Source organism: Tachysurus fulvidraco, chromosome 1 (assembly GCF_022655615.1).
Source record: "Tachysurus fulvidraco isolate hzauxx_2018 chromosome 1, HZAU_PFXX_2.0, whole genome shotgun sequence".
Taxonomy (NCBI): Eukaryota; Metazoa; Chordata; class Actinopteri; order Siluriformes; family Bagridae; genus Tachysurus; species Tachysurus fulvidraco.
Genome location: NC_062518.1, coordinates 35,890,459 through 35,914,172, shown reverse-complemented (window position 1 = coordinate 35,914,172; position 23,714 = coordinate 35,890,459). Strand labels below are relative to the sequence as shown.

The window sequence follows — 23,714 nt, the reverse complement described above, 5'->3', positions numbered from 1 at the left end:
TCAATAAAGTCAATCTTAGCAGACGCCCTTATGCAGGGAGACTGAAACTACTCCTGATTAATCAGCTGAGAGAACTATTAAACCCAACACTATACTGTAGGATCAACAACGCTATACAATATAACAAAAGCAGATTGTTCACAAAAGTCAGAATCCTACATTACCAGAAGCATAAATTAAAGATGAGGCATCTCAGAGAGTAGACACAGGATTGATATCACCATTGACTTTGAAGATATAAACATTTTTGTGGAGAAAAAGTCATTGAAATTTTTTATTTATTATTCCTTTTTGGAAAATTACTATAAATATATTAGCCATATTAGGTACAGTTAATACTATAATTTCAAGTAGTACAATTTCTTAAAGCCCTGAATGTCTACTTTCATATGAGCCATTAATCACCACTGTGGTGTGTGGCATGGGATTGGAACAGGCCCAAATTTCATTTGTTGCCTCTGGTAAAAAGAGTTAACTCATCGTCTGGCTAACAAACCTGAGCTAGGATAAAGTGGATGTGCTGAAAACAGAAAAAACACTGATACAGAGAATGCGCTGCATGGCTTTAGCTTGTGATACTGGTCTTCATCCATACAAATAAATGCTGAAGGAAAAGCTGGCTGAGGATCTGCAGGATGTGTTGGATGTGAGCCATTTTAATGATTTATTCCTCAAGAGAGGTTTCCTGACCTCAGGACTTAATGAAAGGCCAAATGAAGCTAGATATCCAATAACCTCGGTCGTAACCATGTTACACACATTGATATGAACAAAGCTCACAGCGGATCAGATAAAAAAAAATATCCGAACTGTACGCAAGACTCATCCTTACACAATTATTTAATTATTAATGATTTTAATTAGATTATAATTTATAACTAGCACAGATTAAAATAACACATGCAACACGTCCAGGTCCACGTCGCCTCTCTGTGATAATGAATCATTCCAACTAAAAGAGATGGTAAAAATATCACATTAGAGTAAGTTTCTTTTCAAACATCATTACTGAGAGTGCAGAAGCTGCCTAGTGAACGTTGATCGGGTTTCGGTTTTAAGTTCAGATTTGCATTCGGCGCAAGCTGAATGTCTTGGCTTTCATAGATGATCCTGTTTGGCCAAGCGACAGCTTCTGCAGCCATGGGTCAAGCGTAATAGTAGTTGCTGTTTTTGACTACGCACATGCAGAGATCGCATCTCCTCGACTTGAGTGACATGGACAGTTGTAGGGGAGGCCGGAGAGGTACAGCAGGTGTACTGGGAGTTAGGCAGAGGGCGTAATAAAGATGAAGATTACTATACATTCAAGACATGGTTGGATGTGTAGGAAAAAATGTTTTACTGTTAAATCACATTATTAGTCATAGTTAAAGCTGGTAAGGCTGGGATTTACAAAAACAATCCAATCTAAAACCTCTGTGTAATACCAGGCCACTCAGGACCTGTTGGTGGCACTGCTGACTGAGGCACTCATAATTAAACCTTAGCTTTAGGTCAAGCGTGTTTGGGAATCAACAAATTGAGGATGGAATGGTATGTTTAGGTTTTTTCCATCTTGACCTCTTTAATCGACAGCTGTGCTTCCAGGGATCGGGCTATACAGGAGGATATCAATTCATAACCTTTTCCATAATGAGTTCCTTAAGAGAGCACAGCCTGCAGGCAAATGCCCAATCGGACTGTTTTGAAACTCAAGTCCACTACGGGAAATACTACATTCCTCGAGAGGAGCCAGACTAATTACCCCGCAGCCCTTATGAAAAATGAAAGCCAGCAATCACATGCTAACACTGACCTAAAGGCCTACGCAGGGGCTTGCTCGCACATGCATGCTCTTTCCCCTTACCTAAAGTAGACAGCTTGCCTCTTAATGACGCAGAAGATCTGTCAACAAGTCGAGGTTCACTCTATTTGCTGTCCTGTGACAGATCTGAGGAGCTTCCAGTGTAATCTGATGAGGACTTGCAATTTTACAGTTTTGTAAGCATTCATGCTCAGCAGGTCACACCATGCTGCTGACATGGCTTTAATTAGGTTATGATTATAGATAGAGGAAAGAGGATATTCAGTCCCAGTTGTTCTTCAACGGCTTCATTTCAGTCATAGTGATGAAAAAGTTCAAAAGGAGATTTGCAACTGACCAAATGTCCGGGACAAAAAAACACCCATTGCTACTATATTTATACATCATTCTATCTATACAAAATAGAAATGCTGAACGATTGTGTCCATAACAGGCTATGTAGAACATACCTTTGTGCCAGAAGCACATTTTTAGCACCTCTGTTTTGGGAAACATGATTGTAGGAGAGGTTTGAGGGAAGATCTCTCTTACTGAAATCTGGTCAGCTGGATGATGAGCTCATTGACGTCTGCAGCATATTATGGAAATAATTACTGCTGTCATGAGGCATCTTGCTTAACACACACGCACACACACACACACACACACACACACTCATGACGAATATGCACAGAGCTTCTAAGGCAGGTGTTGACTTCAGTACATCATCATCACGACCCAGTCTGCTTACTGGCCAGGAAATTGAGTGGTCACACACAGGTGGTGAAATTACACTCAGTGTTACCTCTTGGTGGTCTATTAGGAAGTAGATTTTGAGCAGAACTACACCATGAGGTACACAGATTGAGCCTGCTGTGCATCTGCAGGTAGGCAGTACAAAACACAACAAAACAAACCACAAAAAAAAAACCACACAAATCATAGCAAAGCAAAGCAAAAAAACAAAAAACAAAAAAAAAAACAAACAAAGCAAAACAAATCAAAACAAATCAAAACAACAAAACAAAAAGTTATAGTCAGTTTTGAGGCAAGTGTTAAGTAAATAATAAATTATGAAGGCATGCTCTTTTATATGGACATAATCCATGACAGGGTGGTGATCGGCCTGATGGGAAGCCAAAGTTTAATATTTTCCATTAAATGGCACATCCCAAATGAATTAATTCATCTTATGCCAAATTAATTAAAAAACAATTACAATGTGAATCTGTTGATGACTATTATACTGTTTCTCCTGTCTAAAGAATGTCTGCAAGTCAAGTCAGTCTGTTATCATTTATGTTATAGCAGCTAAAACAGTCACTTCAATAAACATCTTGTTGTTTTGTGTTACATTTCAGTTTATTGTGTCATACAGGTTGCCCTGAATGACCTGTTACTATAGAAATAGGTCATGTATTAGAACAAGCGACTTCATTTAAACCTGAGATTGGTGAGAGAAAATAAATGGTCTAAAAAATCAATCAACACTTTCTAACTTTTTTTAGACTGAGATTTCAGCAGTGATTTAAAAAATAACGTATTTACTAGTTTAAGTTAAGCAAGTGAGCAATAGTATCAAGTTGATTTCAGTTGCAGTAAAGTTTGTCTACATGTAGGATTTAAATATCCAGCTTTCTGGTGTTGAATGTTTTTCACCATTTAAAAAAAAAAAAGCTTTCATTATATTACTGTTTAAAGTGCATGCAGCTTTCTTCCTAAACGTTTTAATATGTCCTCTGACCTTTTTTGACTGCTGCAAAATGTTAATTTATCTGCAGTCTGAAACGTCTCTGAGCAGTAGGTCAAGCAAAGGAAAATGTGCTGATTGGTTGCTCTGCTAGTGGACTTCACTCTCTTGCGTAGGTTATTTACTCCTAAAATGGACCTTGGCCTCGTGGCTTTGAGGTGCATGCCCATGCCTATGCACACACACACACACACACACACACACACACACACACACACACACTAGGTGGCGCCAAAATAATTGTAGGTCATGAGATATATTTAAATGGTAGAGCGTGAATTATTTGTGGCACTTTATTTCACCGACATTTCAAACAGATAACTGATTTCCATCAGTCAGATCCTCCTCATAGCTCTTCATCATTATCTACAATAAAGTACACCGAGTACAGTGACAAGTGCATGAGCACATTGAATAATCTGGGTTTAATTTCAGTTTTTCACTAGAGCTAATATACATAGATAGAAGTTCAGAGCAGATCGGATTTCAGGTTCAGAAATATGTGGCACTAAAATCCGCACCACAAATAAAGTCACAGAGATCAGATATTCTCGTCATTCTGCTGTTTGACGTGATCTTCACCTGCATCTGCGCATTATACGTTCTGCTGCTGCCTCATGATTAGATGACTGGAGAACATCAGGTATGTGTGGATGTCAAGTCAAGCAGCTTTTATTGTGTAGATGTGATCGGTTCAGAAATGAATCACTTTATCTGATTCCTAAAAGAATTTAAACAATAAAGTTCAGAGTGAAAGGAGCGTATGCCTTTTCTGATTGATTTCAGTTGAACTTTCATGTCCACCACACACACACACACACACACACACGCGCACACACACACGCACGCACCCCTGTTTGTCTTAAGATCTCAACGGCTAATGAGATTAATCTCTATGTTCCTATGGAAACTTAGTGCTCTAAGTAATATGTTTGTTAATAAGAGTTCTTCTCTTTGCCAATACTGTACATGTATATGATCATGCCATATAAAGCTTGCTGAAACTGAACCGAGTAAGACCCCAAAATAAAGTGTGCAGAGACACGTTACATTGCCACATTTTTATTGCAATAGCTCTATTCAAAGCAAAAGATCTGATAAATATAAACACTATGTAACGCTCCAAAATCTGTGACCACTCTTCTTTTTCCAGCCACAGGAAAAAGATGGGGAAAAAAGTCAACATGTAATGAAACAACAGTATGTACAGTGGGCGCAGCCATGAATGGTGCTTAATATACTTTTTTTTTCTCTCCTCTTGTTTTTCCCTTTCAGACTCGATGAGCAAAAAAAATAAGGAGTAAAATGTAAGCAGGTTTAAAACTCTGTATCTGAACGCAACTCTGCCAGCAAAAGCATTCAAATTCCATTAAACAAAAGAAGATCCCATGACAGCTCATCATCACAGTAATCACTAAGATCACGACTGACCAAATTCTTTCCTCTTTTTTTTTTTCCTTTTCTCTTTTATTTTAAACACAGCAGCAAAATAAAAATACAACTGTAACAAAATACATTTTACAAAACTGCCAAAATGCCTCACCACTCTGGGGAAAAACACGACTTCCCCAAACTCTGAGATTCAGAAAAATATCCAATATCATAGAGATCAAATCTTTACACTAAATAAAAGAAAACTAAACTTAACTTGCATAATAATGCTTTATCACTGTGCATTTGTGTATATTGTCATAAGTCATTTGAAAGACTTGCTTTTTGGATTGGAATTTCTCAAAAACATATTCAGTCAAAAACACAAACAAACAAACAAACAAACAGCAGCTTTTGTTGGATCTTTTAAAATGTATTGTTTTGAGGCAGATTTTTAAAAATAGTCCCAAAGTAGCTTTCAGTCATGAAAGTCTCTGTAACACAGATTAGTTTCAAACTGTACCTAAAAACAGGCCCAAAGAAACTGAAAGCAAGGTTCATGCCACAGCATATCTGTTGCACTTCTTTTTAATTGTACAAAAATTAAGAGCTAGTTTAAACATGCTCTGTTTTCATTCAATGACAGTCTGTCGCTGTGGCCTGTGCTTTTTGTAAGAGAGAGCAAGCGAGAGAGAGAGAGAGAGAGAGAGAGAGAGAGAGAGAGAGAGAGAGAGAGAGAGAGAGAGAGAGAGAGGGAGAGCGACAGAGCGAGAGAGAGCGAGAGAGAGGGAGAAAGAGAGAGAGAGCGACAGAGAGAGACAGAGCGAGCGAGAGAGAGAGAGCGACAGAGAAAGAGAGAGCGAGAGAAAGAGAGAAGAGAGGGAGAAAGAGAGAGAGAGAGAGAGAGAGAGAGAGAGAGAGAGAGAGCGAGCGAGCAAGCGAGAGAGAGAGAGAGAGAGAGGTGAAAGCTCCCTTAACCAGAAGGGACTGAAATATTGAAGGACTTGAATTTAAAAGACATTACATTCACATTTTAGTACCAACAATTTCACAACCATGAAAATATCTTTTTGTCCTTTTAATTTTCAGTACAAGCATCAAATGAAGAGGTTGCACGTGTGGTTAGTTAAATCACATTACTGAAATAAGGAGAGGGACCAAAGAGGGATTTCTGTACCAAAAAAGCCAAAAAAGTAGTTTCTCTCACACCGGAGATAAAGTACCATATACTCCTCCATCTGGCTCTCTATAGTTTTCTGTCATTAAAAAAAGCCTACAATAAATTACAACAGTAAGGCAAAGATTGAGCTTTAATGCTGTGCCATGATGTTTCACTGGGGCACTCACTCAAAGCACGTGTACAATACTGAGAAGACAAAAAGGAAAAACGGCTGGCAAAGATCAAAACCAAACACCCCCCCCCCCAAAAAAAAACAAACAAACAAACAAAAAAAACCCTTGCTCTTCTGTCAGAAGGCTTAATGTTTCTAATCAGTCTTAGTGTGTTATTGTGTTGTGTTCATAAAAACATTGTAGAGCTCAGAACTTTGCTTACTAATGAGACGCCGAGACCTTTTCATTTTAACGTAACGCTGCCTAGTTGCTGTTCATATCAGAACTAGCGTGAGCCTCTGTGAGGAGCTTCCTTGAACATGGAAGCCTCACAAGCTGCTTTCAGTCGTGTCGGTTATAGTAACGCTATCCGTGACCCTACGCTGGCCCTGCGAGCGCACTGAGACTGTAGCACATCTCATCTGGCATTTTGTTTAGTCCCAGAATAGATGCTTCCTCTTTTCCTCCGCCAGCTCCTCCCCTTCTGTCAATCCTGCATATTTGGTAGTGAGAAGAAGAGGCAGTGTGCTCCCTACCAAGGAAGAGAGAAAAGGGGGAGTGGAGGAGGGCGAGAGTACAGTTGGTCTCTGTAACACACGAAAAATTTACGTCACATCACAGCTGGGGCCCTGAATAGGGACCACACAGCTCAACAGCGCGTCACAGAGTGTGTGACAGCCACCGGGATTATGGGATAGCACAGATTGTCTCTGTGTGTGTGTGTGTGTGTGTGTGTGTGTGACTTCTTTTCAAACAAAACACACACAAGCTGTAACACTTGTAAACTTGTCTCTCAACCCCTGAAAAATCTGTGCGTACAATGTGTCCTGCCCAGCAACAACAACAACAAAAAAAGCACCTGAAACCTAAGTTACAATAACTGCATTATAATCAGAGATCTTTCATCATTAAACTCTGTACCTGTGTAGATGAGACTGCTGACAAATATCGGGATCTCTGCATGTCAGTGAGCAGAACCTTTTTTTTTATGTACAATTACAAAGTAAAACGTTAAAATAACGATCAAAATATTAAAGCGGCGACTTCAAACAACAACAAACCCAGAAGATAATGCGCTCTCAAAGAGAGGCGTAATTTAAAGCAAGGACGTGACGAGGAAACAAAGTGGAGGTCCCTGGGCTCGTTGCTGCAGGGTGTGTGACGGGCAGGAGGTGACTCGGCTCCTCCACTCTCCAGGAAAGCCACAACGCTCATCTTTACTCTGGATAAAAAGATGACAAGAAAAAGGGAAAGAAAAGAGCAGGGGTTAGAGACTGAATCTAAAACATTACACATGATCTGCACTTCCTTTTAGTACAGAGTCATGCTGGTGTGTGTGTGTGTGTGTGTGTGTGTGTATGTGTTAGGGTTTATCAGAGTATAACATTGATACTGTTTTTAATACACCACATGGCCAAAAGCATCTTGGAGTAGTAATTTCTTACAGTGGACACCTGAAGGCAACACTCATGCTCATCAGTCTAAATAATCCGCTGTTATAAGAACCTCCACACTTCTAGAAAGCCTTCCCTTTAGATTCATCCTACAAGTGTTCAGTTTAGTTGAGGTCAGGGATCTGTGCTGGACACTCCAGTTCTTCTACGACAACATTCGCATGCTTTGTGCACCGGGGCGTTGTCATGCTGGAACAGGTTTGAGCTGGACACTTAGAACCGGTAAAAAGCCCAATCAATACATGACTGTAGTCTGTATATTTATAATCCCACCCCTCAGTGTCACCCAAATGAGGATGAGGTTCCCTTAAGGTTTCTTCCTCTTCCATCTAAAGGAGTTTTTCCTTGACAAATGTCACCTCAGGCACCTCAGGCTTGTTCATTGGGGATAAATACAAACCCCTTTAATTGTAAGTCTAATATGAATTACCTTTTGTATTATATTAATCTTCCTACAATATTAAAGCTTTTGTATTATGTACTGTAAAGCTGCTTTGAGACAATGTCCATTAATAAAAGCGCTATATATTTTAATCGAATGCTACAGAGCTTGGTTCACAGTAACGATTCGGGGTGGGAAGATATATGCTACCATACAATATATATACGCATTTGACATCCTTTGAAATAAATGGCTGACAGATTTGTTTAGAGAGGGAAGTTTGATTGAACTCAATTGAACATGAATGCAAAGATTAACCCAAAGGAATAAACAAACTCATTTATAGCACAAAAAACATTCATATAGGTGTGAAGTAGCCCGAATGCTGCACTTTGTACACTGACAGTTTGTACCTAGTGTTTTCGTAGGGATTTGATTCAAAATCTTGTAATATATATATAAAAAAAGAACAAATTACAACCGATAGAATTACAGTAAGTGAGATGTGCTGAAGATTCCAGACAAAAAGAAAACAGGAAAGTGTTGCAGTGTGTTGAAGCTTGAGGCTGACTGACTACACCAGCAGACCCACACTGGGCTCGTCTCCTGTCAGCTATGAACAGGAATCTGCGGCCTCAGCGTGCTCTGAACCTGGAAAGCTGAAGAGTGGAAAAAAACCAGGGGCCATTTTTTTCCGATCTTAAACCGAACTGTGAACCAACGCGTTCCTTTGCTTGCTTTTTTTTTCTTACTGATGCATTTCCATCGGCTGAAATGCTGCACACTCTATGTTTTTTGTTATCGCCGCTGAAAAACCCCATTAGATCAGCACTTTCTGAAATGCTCAAAGCAGCCTGTCTAACATCAACAAACACACCACGGTCAAAGTCACTGAGATCCACCATCCTGATGTCTTATATAAACATTAACTAAAGCTCCTGACCTGTATGATTTTACACACTGCTCTGCTGCCACATGATTGGCTAATTAGAGTAGAGCATAAATAAGAAGGGGTGCAGGTGTTCCTATTAAAGTGACCAGTGTGTAGATTTTATAAATGCCACATGTTAATAAAGCCTATCGGTTTCACAGTTAGAAAACGTTTACATTTCTTGTAGTCCTGTGTCACAGTGGTTTACATGATCAGATTGAGAGCGCATCTGTCAGTGGACTTTCAGCCGAAAGACGTCAGAAAGCGACTGACCAAACAGTTCAGCCTCAGTGAACGAATTAAGTGATGATATCCGAGTTAGCGAGTTCATCAATAACCTTTGCGCTGGTTAATGGACTCGGCACATTCACTGGTGGCTTTGCAGTTTGCTCTTCATTCGGCTGAAGGTGGCTGACGACGACGACGCTCGGTTCACCGATCAGTCGTGTCATTTATGGGTTCCATCAGTCCTGGGTGTGTTTCAGCTTCGTTTCAGATCGCCAGAAAAAGAAAAAATAAATAAATAAAAGACTATTTTTTCGGCTCCTAAACAGCACAATGAGAATTTTTTCGGGACAAGACAAATATTTTAAGTAGTGATCCTTCTTCTGTCTCTAATTATAGCTGTCTGAAGAAACCGTCCTCTACTAGCTAATGAACAGAACTGTGTTACTTTCCCTAGCATTTTATACAATCAGTCTAAATATAATTCCCTTCAATACAAACAAACCTGAATTTTAAGCAAGCAGATAAAGTCAGTGTGTGTGTGTGTGTGTGTGTGTGTGTGTGTGTGTGTGTGTGTGTGTGTGTTAGTGTGTGAGTGAGTGAGATGTGTGTGAGAGACAGACAGTGTATCTGTGTAAAAGTGGGAGAGTGTAATTGTGTGTGTGTGTGTGTGTGTGTGTGTGTGTGTGTGTGTGTGTGTGAGAGAGAGAGAGAGAGAGAGAGAGAGAGAGAGAGAGAGAGTGTTGTGTGTGTCTGGTGGTGTGTGAGAGACAGACAGTGTATCTGTGTAAAAGTGGGAGAGTGTAATTATGTGTGTGTGTGTGTGTGTGTGTGTGTGTGTGTGTGTGTGTGTGTGATAAAGTGCTGAGAGTTAAACACACACACTCACAATTCACATTAATGCACAGATCAGATGTTGAAAAGAGGTTTCTATTGAAGCATGTGGATGAAATTACGCTGTAAGAGTAGCTGCATTGGCAGCAGCTCCTATAACAGAGTCGGTTTTGGTGTTTGTCTGCGAGTCGACTCAAACCCCACATGACACACATCAGAGCTCAGCACACTGAGCCAGCAAGTGAAGAAGCATGCACACGGCATCAAAACAAAACCGAGCCAGTTCCACTACCAATGTTGGCTTGTTAAATATTCTTAAACCCGTCTCACAAAATGCTGTTCAGAAGACACACAGCAGAACAGATTCAGACGAACTAGCCGACTGATTCATTAAAACGAATCAGTTCACACGTGGGATTCATTCGATAGGCCAGACATTTTGGCAGCGTGCCAACGAAGCAGAGAAAACAGCGAGGAGCAGAAAGAGATATTAGCATCATGGTCATTACGTGCACGTTTTCAGACGAGCACAAAACAGTTGTGACAGCTCATGAAAACGTTGTGAACAGCGGCATGTGTCACTACACGGGAGAAACGGTTCTGCATACAGATCTGTACAGTAAAAATCATTAAAACTCTCAACAGTTGGACCTCACTGTATTGAAAAGACAACACTTTTTTTTTTTTTTTAATAACGAAGCAGAACTGCTGATCTCATTCCATCCAGTTTCGTCCCACTCTACCTCTCCCTCGCTTCTGCAGCTAGGCAGTGGGGTCATGTGCTCGCCTGGCTTGACCCTAGTGTGAACAATCGATGCTTTTGATAAAAGGATTTATCTGACCAACAAAGACATCAAGGACACAATGGCAGCATTTTTTTTTTCCGGCATGGAGCAGTAGAAACGCTGCAAGTGAGCCGTGCGAGTGACGGTCGTCCTCTCTAACGCGCTGCAGGTCCAGGAGTTGTTCCTGGCACGCATCGCTAACATGCAACAGCAATCAGCAAAACAGGACCGAAGGTTATTTAAGGAGTGGCTATCATGACAGGCATGGCCCAGTGAACTAGACCTGTGCTGAGAGTTTTGTAGTTTATGCCAGTAACACAGTGTTACTGAGGATGCGCTTCGGTGCCAGCAGGCTATAACTGGAAGGATAGAGGTGCCAGAAAAGGTTATGCAATGTACTGCGAAAACATCCAGCACTCAATAATGCTATTATGGATACCTCTAAACATATCACTATGTTAAATCTGAGAGGTCATATGAATAGACAGCATATCAGTACCAATACAAGAACGAGCCAGATTTAGAGGCGAGCTTCTGCACACTAGAAGCCATGATGCATGAGGACACTATGCATCATGTCCAGCTGTGAAGCTGCCACTGGTCCACATTTTATACAGCATTCGGAAAACACTCGAGGTGCACAATACAAGCGATAATTCTGAACAGTGTAATACGAGTCCACGGCTAATGGGAAGAAACTCTGGGGATCTCTGTGGGCCTTTCATTCTCTTTATGCTATGATGCAAGCACTGCAGCAGGGAAACCAAAACCCAATCCCAGATCCTCTTAAACTGTTTTAAAAGTGGATGATGGGGAAAGAAGGGAGGGGTGTTAGCTGGGGCACGTTTAAAAATCCTACGTAACCATCGCAGTGTGTCACTGCCGAGCTCCAGCAATCCTGATGAGTATATTGTAGTGCAATGTCCACAATTGCCTGGTGCTATAAGTGGAACACAATGACCACACTCAGTGCCATGCTCTCATGCCAGGCTCCACATAAGAACCTATTTTAAGGTGTACTGTTCCACCCAAAGGTACTGGGGTTATCCCTGTGTGAATTGCCAATGTCCACGTACCCTGTTCCAAGATGAAGGTCAGACACACCCTCTTAACATCACTGGACCCGTTTCCCTGTATGCTGGCGTCTCAGCCTGCCTGCACGTTTAGGACATTTTCAATCAGTAAAAATTAATTCATGATTTTCGCGATGCAAGTCTGATATAAAACGAGGCAGGACACATTTGGTTTTCAGCACATAACATTTTTATCTGTTTTGCATAAACGTGTGCAGAGTTTTAGCAGATAACTTCAGATATAAGCTGAAAAACGTGTGTGTGAACTTTTCTATGAAGGTTTTCGCCCTAGTAGACAAGGTAAAAACAGAAATTCTTAATGCTCCGAGTGTCTACTTCCATAGGAGCCATTAATCACTGTAGAGTGTGACGTGACAAAGAACGTCACTGCTGAACTGGACACAAGAAAACAAGCCACTGGTGAAGGGAGTTAAAGTGCGGTGAGTCGATTACTTCTAAAAAACAAAACATGCACCAGGACAGAAAATAGGTGTTCAAAAAACTAGAACTAACTCAGAACTCATGTTCACACAAAAATATCCAAGTGTCCAATTCATCCTTTGTAAATCCTATAGCAGGATGATGGGTGTAGCCCACTAAAGCTCTAATAACTAGATCACACCAGGTCAAGAGAGCAAGCTCGGCGCTTTAGCACAACACGATTAACTCCGGTTACACACTCAACAGTCTGAACTGAAGGTCTCTCGTACTGATCCATCGTCTTCTCCTCGGCTCTTACCACCTTCACTAATGCTTCTCCATTTCCGGTATTCGCGATCTCACTGGAGTATAAATACGCAATCTAATATCTCCGATAAGCCTGGGGTGGAACCACACATTTAATAACGCTCACGTTCTAATAACGATCAGATTTTAAGTCGATTAACTGCAATATCGAGCTCAGCTGAAGTTCTCTGGACGGATCTGATAGTAATATTCTAATAGATTACAACTTAATTTCCTGTGTAGAAGTTCATAAGCTCTTAGTTCGTATGTTTGAAGTTTATTAGGTGGTATCTGATTCATTTATGTAGTTCAAACATTAAAAAGGTTATTTAAACAGGAAAAGGACCACAGGTGGACTAATAAACAGTAGGCAGCTGTTCAGGCCGGTCTTTGTAGTGTCAGAGCAGGCAAAGCTGCTGGGATTTAACACCTTTACTCGAAAGAACCGGACATTCCTTGAAGTCCTGAAATGACTGCGCTGCTCACTACTAGCCGTAGTTGACTGTACAAATTCGCTCCTGGAACATGAGCCCGGCCAGGTGTGCCACAGACAGGTGAACACCGTGTCCCCCACTTGACTCTGCGTGGCCGCTTGCAAATGTTCGGTACAAGCCGGCACACAGGAGAGGGATTTATAACGTTTACATGAATTTGGTTATGACGAATTTTGCGGAGCGCTCACAGCACAACAGACGCGCTTATTTGCATAGCTAAGCTTCGCCGCATGTTGCGTGTTGAGACAGATTTTGTTGCACTGTGTGAACGCAGCAAAGCGCTCAAATGTAAGGACTCGGATGTGGCGAAGCGAATTTCAAACACCACACGAGCCTGAGAAGGCGCGCTCGCTCTGAAGCAACCACCACGCTTCTTCTGCTTTCAGAAACTTGCAACGTGGTTTTAAATCCTAAATAAAATTAGTCCATTGTTTAATCTCCCAGCCAATAAAGTTACAGCTTTAGGCATCATTTTAAGTAAATAAATATATACATTTTATTTTTTTTTTTTATTTACAAAAAGGAGGAATGTGGCCTTAATACTTGTTTAGCTCTGTGAACGAATAAAAGAGAAGAATTCGGGACATGACTAAGCTCAACACAAAAGGCAGAGAAGAATCTAATCTTTGTTCTTAATGAATCCAAACTAGTTAATCAGCCGGTAGCATCGTTAAAGCAGAAGCTCCAACAGCGATGATCTGGTTACATCGACAGCAAAGACGTGATTAAAATCGGTCCAATTATTTGAACACATTTCCCTCTTGTGTTGGGAAAAGAACAGAAATCTTTGCTTAAAGTCTGCAGGAAGTTGTTGGGGCATCATGCAAAACACGTATCTGTGTAGAACGCTTCATAGCCACAGATCCTGGGAAAGGATTGAAAGCAGGATACTGAAAGTGAGTGAACTTCTTCAGTCAAACGTGTTTTTGTGTTAAACTCTACAGTAAAGTTCTCCTCTGGACGATGGGATGCGTTCACACTTAGCTACACTGTACCTTCGCAATGCATTCGTAAGCACCGCATAAGAATATATTACATGAGTGAATTTAAAGCCATTTGTCAAAACACACAAGATGATAAGCAACTTTGTGTCGAATGAAAAGAAGAAGAAGAAGAAGAAGAAGAAGAAGAAGAAGAAGAAGAATCGTCGGTTATCATTATGAGCCGATGCACTACTGCTGTTTTTTAATCCAAAAATCCTAAGCTAGTAGCTTGATTTTTCTAATTTAAGAATGAAAGTTCTTCTGTTTTTGTCTCACTACAGGAAAACGTACAAAAAAATATCTGCTCGGGTTAGACACACATTCTGCTGTGTAATTAGATTAGTGTAGTATGATTGGGGTCGAATTTTAACTTCAGCACAAAACAAACTGTTCGTGAATCTATCATATTAAGAATGGTGTAATGTAATGTATATGGCTGCATCAGCTAGCCTATAACTGAGTCCTAATGACTTGCTACCTCCAACACACTACCTGACACTACAACAATGTGTGTGTGTGTGTGTGTGTGTGTGTGTGTGTGTGTGTGTGTGTGTGTGTGTGTGAGAGAGAGACATGTAGGCATATTTCTAATGCACTTCTATTTCAGGTAAAGTAAACTGTATACGGACACTGAATATTAGCTTGAAAGATTTTAAAAAATATATAAGGTTTAGTTAAAACTTTTTTGAAAGAGTGCGTGTGTGTGTGTGTGTGTGTGTGTGTGTGTGTGTGTGTGTGTGTGTGTGTGTGTGTGCAGATGCATATGCATAACACCCACAGGCACAGCATGCAGTGTTCTAGACCAAGGTGTTCCTGTCATTTCTTAAAACTAATTTGGGGCTTTACGAGGGCAACACACACACATACGATAGCAAGAATACAACCACCTACCCTTGTATACACACATGATTGTAAGTACAGACAGTCACACACACTTACACTCACACACACACACACACACACACTTACTTACACTCACACACACACACACACTTACTTACACTCACACACACACACACACACTTACTTACACTCACACACACACACACGCACACACACACACTTACACTCACACACACACACACACTTACACACACCTTGTTTACCCTGCTAATTTAAGTGTGCTCTTCACTACAGTCTTTTTGTTACCCACTTTAAAGGACACATCTGTGTGGTATGGATTGCACGTTCATGTGTGTGCATAATGAGTCGACATAAACTGTCACTGATTCACTAAAATCACTGCACACAAACATGGGGTCAAGGTTTCGTTAAGGAGGAGTGTGCAGCATGCATGTAAAGGGAGTAGAGGTCAAAGTTTCAGTGTGGAGCTGAGGAGAGCATTAAACTTGTGCAATGGCAAACAACAAATGTCTATAACTGATTACAAACCCTGAGATGAAGTAGCTGTAAATTCCAGGTTAGCATACATTTCAGACTTCCTAGACACTGGTGGATATGAAGAAGGAAAAAAAAAAAAAAAACACCCACAAGCAATCTCCACATTACACTCCACATCTATTGGTCAGCCAACCAAAGTGTGGCTGCGTAGGTGGACGACTGGCTGGAAATGCAGTTAGAGAAGCATGTCACATGAGACTTTTATGTTTTCAGCCTGAAAGTGCTGACATGAGCGTCGTGAAGAGGAGCAAGTCCCTGAGTAAATCAGTGTGAAGGGTGAGAAGTAAAATCCCTGCTAGCTGCTGTGTCTTTAGCAGTAAATAAGTGTGTAAAGTTCCAAAGAAGCATGAGGCTCTGGCAAACCTGCTGCAAGTTACCTAAATGAACAGAAAGACTTGGCTTTACCTGTTTATTACCCTGGAATTGCGAAAAACAAATGTGCAACCTGTCGTGCCACTTGCCAACTCAAACCTTGGCTGCTGTTCAGGCACAGATCATGATCCTGGCAGAGGAGCGGGGCATGATTATAGCATCAGACTTTTTGGTTGCTGTGGACAATTTCAGTGCAATGTAACAGACAAACTGCTTGCAATAGTTTTAATATGCTCCTTATGAGGCATTTAGAACCCAACACAAATGCTACTGTCAATACAACTTCCTCCTTGGTCCTCCTCATAACTCATTTGTGCCCCTTGCCCTCTTGGTGCCCTGTTGTGGTGCCTCATACAACCCAAACAAACACATAAGCTCACTGTCAGAAAACTCTGACAGAGCAGCTCGATAAATCTGTCTTGGGTAGATGACCAGAGACAAAAATAGCTTGTTTCTATCCTTTTCCACCTCACTTAAAAGAAGTCTCCACTCCAGTGTGAATACACGGACCTGTCCTATTTACCTCAGGCTGTTTGAAAAGCCATGCCGGATAGCCAGTGGTGAAAAGCATGGTGTGGTGAATAAGGCACATTCCTGTGTAGCTATGCGCTTGCTAATTTACATTCCAACACAACAAAGAGGGCACATCTCCCAAAACCCAGATGGGCTGTCACACTGCCATTGCCAAAAACACTGCAGCACTGGCTAAACACAACAGAAACTTTACTAAGTAAGAGCAAAATCAGAAAACAAGGCATGACCTGATAATGCAGTGGGTTTTAATATTAGAGGGTTACAAACCCTATGCTGTGATGTGCCATGAGGAGCTGTGTTATCCAGGTATAAGCACAATATGACAGGAAGAGTAACTAACATTTATCAGCACTATATGGTGTTTCCTGTAAAATGTGTGCCACAACACTCTGGGCCAATGAGACTTCAAAGAAATCGTAGTGAAAACATGCATCAGCCAAACATGCACATGCATGCTCTACAAGCGGATCCCACACACACCTGGTGAGGCGGTGCGTCGGGGGGGGCAGAGAACAGCTGAACTTCAGCACATCACACAGAGTTCAAAGTTTAGGTGCTTATTGACAGTTCATGAATTTCTGACTAAGAAATGAAAGAATTAAGCAACATAAGACCTACTACACACAACACAACACAACACACAAACACCTTTCCATGGTTACACTCACACAGGTGGTGCCTCTCCCTGTCTTTTCCTCTTTCCCTCATTCTCTCATCTCTACCTCAACTACATGATAAACAAATGAGTCAGCCAGGGCTTGCTGAGAACACTGACTCATTCTCCCTTTATTTTCACTCTCTCTCTTTCACACACACACACACACACACACACACAGAATATTTTTCTACCAAGCACCAAACAACCAGAAGATCTTGACATAACTGAGACAGAACAAACAAAACTGTCAATAAGGATGACCAGGGCTACTACAGAGGACGCTGGCTGTCACAGTCTTGTGTGACCAAAATATGAACATTTTAGGAAAAATTCTTTCTTCACTATAATTGAATAGAGTTCAATAACAATACTGATGTGGATTTACGTCCATGCAACAAATAAGTGGAGCTCGAAGAAGGGTTCACACAGCTACTGAAACAGACCCTGCTGTGTCATTTCCAGTGAGTGGAAAAAGGTCTCCATAATTAATACAAGCACAGTTTCTAGACAACATCACAAACTACAATAACAAACAGGGACTTTGATCCTTCAGTACCGTTATCTATATTCAGTATCTTAACAAGCCTTTGAGATTTACTTGAGTGTGGTTATGATTACACAGTAGATACACGCTAATGGATAAACTGCAGTAAGAGTAAGAGGCCCTACCTAAACACAAACATACTCATCTCCCTAGTGAGCAGGTCTCAAATGAGGTTAAGCGACTAGAGCAGAACATAGGGAATATTAATAAAATGCTCTGTGGTACATTGTGGTTTATAAAGCATGCAACCGGTGGAAAAGGATGGGTAAACAATCCCAAAATAAATATTTCACTAAGTGTACGTGTGTTTACAATGCCAAATGAAGTCCACAAAGTTAAATGCTCACCTTTAGAAGATGCAGTTATCCGCTCAGATTTTGCAAAATCTATGCTGGCGTATTCCCCATTTTCTGGAAGAAGCACACCAGAAGCTGGCATCTGGGGTTCAGCACTGGCACTCTCAGTGCCTTGGTCCTCTCTCAGATCCAGGGCAATGTAATTGAGGCCATTTTGGTGTTCCACAGATACAGTCCTTCTAGTTCTCACAGAAGAACCACTTGCTTCAGCTAGGTCTGAAGCGAGGCACGGTGCTTCCTCTTTGTTACCTGCTACATTGTTCTCCACACACATCCATGTGCTGTCGAAGGACGATGAGCTCTGACACTTGTTATCTGCCACCTGAGGAACTGTGCTAGTCACCGAGGCGCTGTTGTCCATGCCGTTCGCTCCAGTCACTTCTGTAGATGTGAAAGTCTCAGAGCAGTGTCTCCGCCTGCCCTGGGGGTCTGCACGGATAACCTTTGGCTCAACAGGTGTGCTAGAGCTTGGATATCTCTGCTCACAAACACTAAGGTGTTGCAGCATAGTCGTGGGGCTTTTACACTCCTCACGCCAACCACAGCTCATCTCTGTGTAGTCATCTGGCTGTCCCAAAGCAATTCCACCACTGGTACGAATGTAAGTAGGGGGGTTCCAAGGGGCCACCAGTGATGAACGTGAAGATTGGCTTTTGGGTGGACGCCCACCTACCTCCACACTCATGTAGTCCTGGGGAAGGGGAGAGTGCCGGTCCTGCCGGTGGGTGCTTTGGCTGGTGAGAGTGTCCTCTGTAGTAAGGGAGTTTGTGGCCTGGTCACCAAACTCAATGTTAATGTACTCTCCAGGACTGGAGGGACATTCCACCATCTCACTGGCTTGTAAAGACCCGTGGAAACTGCGTCGGCTTAGGGAAAGGCGGTTTGGACGTGATTGGCTATTCATATCGTTACAGCCATTGTGCTCAGGTGTGGTATTTGGCGAGATGTAGACAGGTTTTGCAGGTGAACTCATGGGAACGTATTCATCGTGCTCATGACGATGTTTTGCTGGGGTTTTATATGAACGTGGTAGGGAGAAATATGAGCTGTAGGAATTGGGTTTCTCAGGTGTGGTAAGTGTGTAGTAATTCTCATTAGAAATTTTTCTTCTGCCTGTCATGGGCCTGCTCGGAGTCATATCCATGTATTCTCCATTTTCAGGATGCTCATTAGCTCTTTGTCTTAGCCCTCTGCCGCTAATGTGAGGGCTGGCAGGCATGGGAGGCTCTGCACCCCCATTAACACCTGGGAGCATCATCATGTAGCCTTGTGAGTCCATGTGTTGAGAGGGAGGTGAGGACATATTCTGGATTTGTGGGGAGGCACAGACTAGAGGACTGGGTTGCATAGGCATGTAATCTGTATCCCGAGCAGAGGGCACCACACCGGCCATCATGGGCATGTATCCGTCATCTTTAAAAGAGTCAGCAGCCCGTAGTGCGGGGGGGTGGTCCTGGCTGTGTTCAGAGCTGGAGCTGTAATCAGAACGAAGTGATGAAGAGATGCTGGCAAGCTGACCATTGCTGCCCAGAAAGCTTCCCTCAGCTACAGCCTCGTCCAGCGAGAAGTTGGTCTGAGTCATCTTCTGGTAAACAGCTACTCCACCGGCACTGCTTGCTCCAACCTGTCTGGAAAAGGAAGGAGTGCGCCTCCTATACAAACGTGAATCTTCATCTGCGGTTTCATCACGGGAAGCATCCACAGCACTCCCACTAAACATGTCTCGGCTCCAGCCCATGGCCATGTAGTCACTGAGACAGTGCTCCTCCCGTATGGGTGGCGTGTTGCTCAATGAGTCAGGTGTGTTGCTTCGTACTCTGAAGTAGCGGAAGTCTCCAGGGCTGGAGCCATATTCATCAGACGAATTAAAGCCTCCGTCACTGGGCGAACCGCAGATGGAAGCGCTGGAAGGCCGTGTGTTGGTATCGGTGACAGAGCCATGGCCACTGCTACTGGACATACTGACAGGACTAGTGGTAGAGGGAAAGTGAGACACCGGAAGTGAAGCAGAACGAGCATGATAGGTTGCACTCGGTGGTGCTCGTACATATCGGCTTCCCGTTCCACCACCGCTCTCCTGTCTACCTAAATTAGCACGAGCTGTATTCAGGTGGATCAGGCTGCCCGTAACTGACCGAAACGGGCGGTTCATGGTGCCTTCGCCTTCACTGGAGGTGCGAAATCTGTATCCACTCGCACCACTGCTTTTACTGCTAGGTGGCGTGCCAACCACAGACTCAGCCCTAGAGCGCCTTTGCAGGCCTGTCTGACTGGGTGGGAGGTTTCCCAGGTGGCGCCGTGTGGTCATGAAAGCCATTGGGTTAGAGCCCGATGACTGACTTTTACTCCTGGGCCTAAACTCGGCGTAGGCCTTTAGAGCCTTCATTGTATCTAAAATGGTCTCATGCATGTTCTGAGCCACCACAGAATCATCAACCTGCATCCATAACTCACCAGGACCAATAGAAGAGGAGCGTCCAACCTCTATAAAGAAGAAACTCTCTGAGTGACCACAGCGCCTGATGTTCATAAGCTGCAGGTTTACACATGGGGTTTCAGAGTTCAGCTTGACTAAGTGAATAGTTTTAGAGGAGAGACAAAGTCTATACACACCCGTGAGGTTCTTAGTTTGCCCAAGACCCTTAGGTTTAACGTTTACCTGCCATACTTCTTTGAAGACGGTGCCTGGCGTTACTGTACCGTAGCCGTCGTCGAGCTCGTCAGCCTCCGAGTGGCCTTTTTTACCTTCACACATCAGGTCGCTAAGCGCCAAGTACCAGTCCTCTTGCTCTTGCTCATTTTCGGCAACAATCGCAAAGTATTCGTCCTTAGTATAGAGAGCTATGAGGTGTTTGTTCTTTGAATCCGCCCTTTTGTTTACAGTGAAACACTGATAGAGATAAATCACGCGTTTGGGAGGAGACGCGCTCGCTGCAGCAGCAGTAGCGCCGGTAGAGGAGGCGGCGGCGGCGGCAGAGCGAAGGCAACTCCGGAACTTCTTCTCACTATCATAATACTCTAATCGACTCGGCCCTGAACGGCTCGCCGAGCGTAAGACGAAAAACCTCTTATGTCCGTGTTTCTGCTTTCTCAGATAGCCGCACTTCCTGATGTCGTCCAGTCCGTCTGTAGCCGCGGCACCGGTGTTTACAGATGAGGTCGTCTGTGTGTGGCTCGGAGCAGCACAATCCTCATGTGCTGCTTTCAAAGAAGACAGGAGACTTTTACGCGCCGGAGACTGTTGATAGTTTTCGTGATCAAAATGCTGCTGTTTGTGGTGGTGATGGTGGTGGTGATTGTGGTGGTCCTGCGGTTGATGCTGAGTGTTTGGCGCCGCCGCCGCCTGCTGCTGCTGCTGCTGGTGTTGATGATGGTACAGCGGGGCAGAAGGGGGATCCCCGCCGGAGGGACAGCCGTTTGTAGCAGCTTTAGCTCCGACACTCCGCTGCTGCGCTTCCAGGATCAGCATGGTGGCGTTGCCTTCTGGATAATTTGCAAGATGTGCCATTTAGAGTTAGTAAACGTTAGGACAAGTTTATCTTCGCGTCAGTGCTGCGCGATGAGACCCCATTCTTGTTTGGGGAGAGAGGGAGGGAGGGATGGATGGAGGGGGTCGTGTTCTCCGGCAGCGGTGCAATTTATTAACCCCGCTGATGATGATGAGGATGATGATGATGATGCGCTCCTGTGAGCCGTGTCAGGGAAACCAAGCCAAGCCTCTGCAACATGACCACATTACCCGTTTCTATTATCGGTAGATCCTAGCGGCGCTGCCAATCTGCCTTCTCACTCCCTATGTACACACATCTCTACGGACCGCGACACAAACAACACGTGACCGCTGCGTCACCAGGCAAAGGCGGGAGCACGCTGCGAATGCCGTGATATAATTGGTCGAGTTGCTGGACCCTGCAGCGACACCGAGCCATTCATAACGCAGGATTCGCGTGGCTCGTCAATACATCCGGCCAATCACAGTGCTGCGAGTTTCCTTCCAGAAGTGAAAAACATGCGCTCGAGAATTGATTGACAGCGCTATTGTCCAATAGAACGAGTCTTAGTGAAAAGTTCCTCTTTACTGTTAGTGACACGGGCATTTAAATTCGCAGGCGAGCTGCAACAAGTCGTCTGTTTTCTTGCTGTGTTCTTTCACTTTGAGTGGCATTTCACCACAAAGCTGCATACTGTCAGCGCATCGGTGAAAAAATAATAGCTTTTTGTATTTTAGTAGCATCATCTAATTGTTGTGTTGTGTTGTGTTTCCGACTCTGACGTCACTGGGTGACAGTTTATATAGTCACTCTTGAAACAAAGCCTATTTTGGTCAGTTCCACCTTTAAACCTGGAGCCATCAGTATATTCATATATTCAGAGTTTGCTTTACTGAAGAAAATCATATGCATTGTAAAAATGATTTATAAACATGTCAAAACTGATTTCTGAGGTTGTTTTTTTTACTTTCATATTAAACTTTAAAACTTAATGAACAACTTAAGTCATTTTGCATAAGAGTTTATATCTCAGTGTGTCTAGTATTTGAGCGGTACGTGGTTAGTGATCTACAAACTGATAGAGAAGAGTACACAACATTACAGAAGTGCGAGTGTTTGCAGGCCAGAGAGGTTTACTGCATGTCTCCAGAGATTAAAAATGCAGCTCCTTTATGTTTGAGGAATGTACAGGAACCATGTGGATGTTATTACTGAGACATGACTGCATTCAACGTTTTATACGTTGATATCATTCACCCTATAATTACTTTAAGATCTATACAGCTTTAATTACAGCAGTAATATACCTTTCAGTCATTCCAGTTGTAATAAGAAAGGAATTTGATGAACACGGCTGTGCAGCAGGAAACATTGCAGCCTCACAGCTTCAGGGCCAGAAATTTTTACCTGAACGTGCATTAGTGTCTGTTTGAGGTTTCTCTGCAGGTTCTTACTGTGTCTTCTGGGTTCTTTGTGTGAATTGTGGGGAAAAAACAAACAGTGAGGCAAAAGGCAAGGTAAATCTGTCTGACATCAAAGGCAGCAGGCTGAATGTACTTTGTGAGTGTGATGGTGTGATCCAGTTGTTGGATGAAATGAAACTCTGACTGCAACCCAGGTCTCCTCACTTACTGTAACCTCAGTGCCTGATCTCACTGATGATCTTGTAGCTGAATAAGCATCCATTCTCTGAATCTAATGAAAACCTTTCCCAGAAAAGTAGAGCTTATTATAACAGCAAAATGAGACTAAATCTGGAATGGGATGTTCAGCAAGTGCATACAGATGTGATGGTCATGTGTTCAAAAACCTTTGGCCATATAGTGTCTTTTCAGCTCGAATAAGCCAATTCGACACAAGTGTGAAAATTTTGGAATTTGCTGTTGAATGTGTCAGAAAAACATCCCAGATGCTGTAGATCCCCTCCTCATGTCCAGTGTTGCCATCGTGCATCTCTGCCCTGACAAAGATAAAGTGTTTACTAGACACTGGAAGTACAGGACAAACTGTGCTCAAGCCAGGTATTCACACAATGGAAACACGTTGCATGCTTGTACTGTACTCTGTGTACTTCCCACTATTCCTAGGGTTAGTAAGCAGTGCCAGACAGTCCATAACTTACTATGACACCTTTCCCAGACTGACAGCGGAAATGTGTTTGATGGCCATGTCTTGTCTCATTGCCCAGTGGAAAGTTCTGTAATGGTATTTGTGTTTTTATAAGAGGCCATATGT

General features: G+C 42.8%; 1 protein-coding gene across 1 annotated transcript; it reads right to left on the bottom strand.

Moving 5' to 3' along the window:
• Positions 1-5,779: 5,779 nt before the first annotated feature.
• On the bottom strand, positions 5,780-22,262 carry LOC113654717 (insulin receptor substrate 2-B). Its single transcript, XM_027164996.2, has 2 exons — positions 17,980-22,262; positions 5,780-7,458 (listed from the first exon to the last, which is right to left on the bottom strand). The coding sequence occupies exons 1-2, from the start codon at positions 21,494-21,496 to the stop codon at positions 7,454-7,456; spliced, it is 3,522 nt and encodes a 1,173-aa protein (XP_027020797.2). The 5' UTR covers positions 21,497-22,262; the 3' UTR covers positions 5,780-7,453.
• Between the last annotated feature and the right edge of the window lie 1,452 nt (positions 22,263-23,714).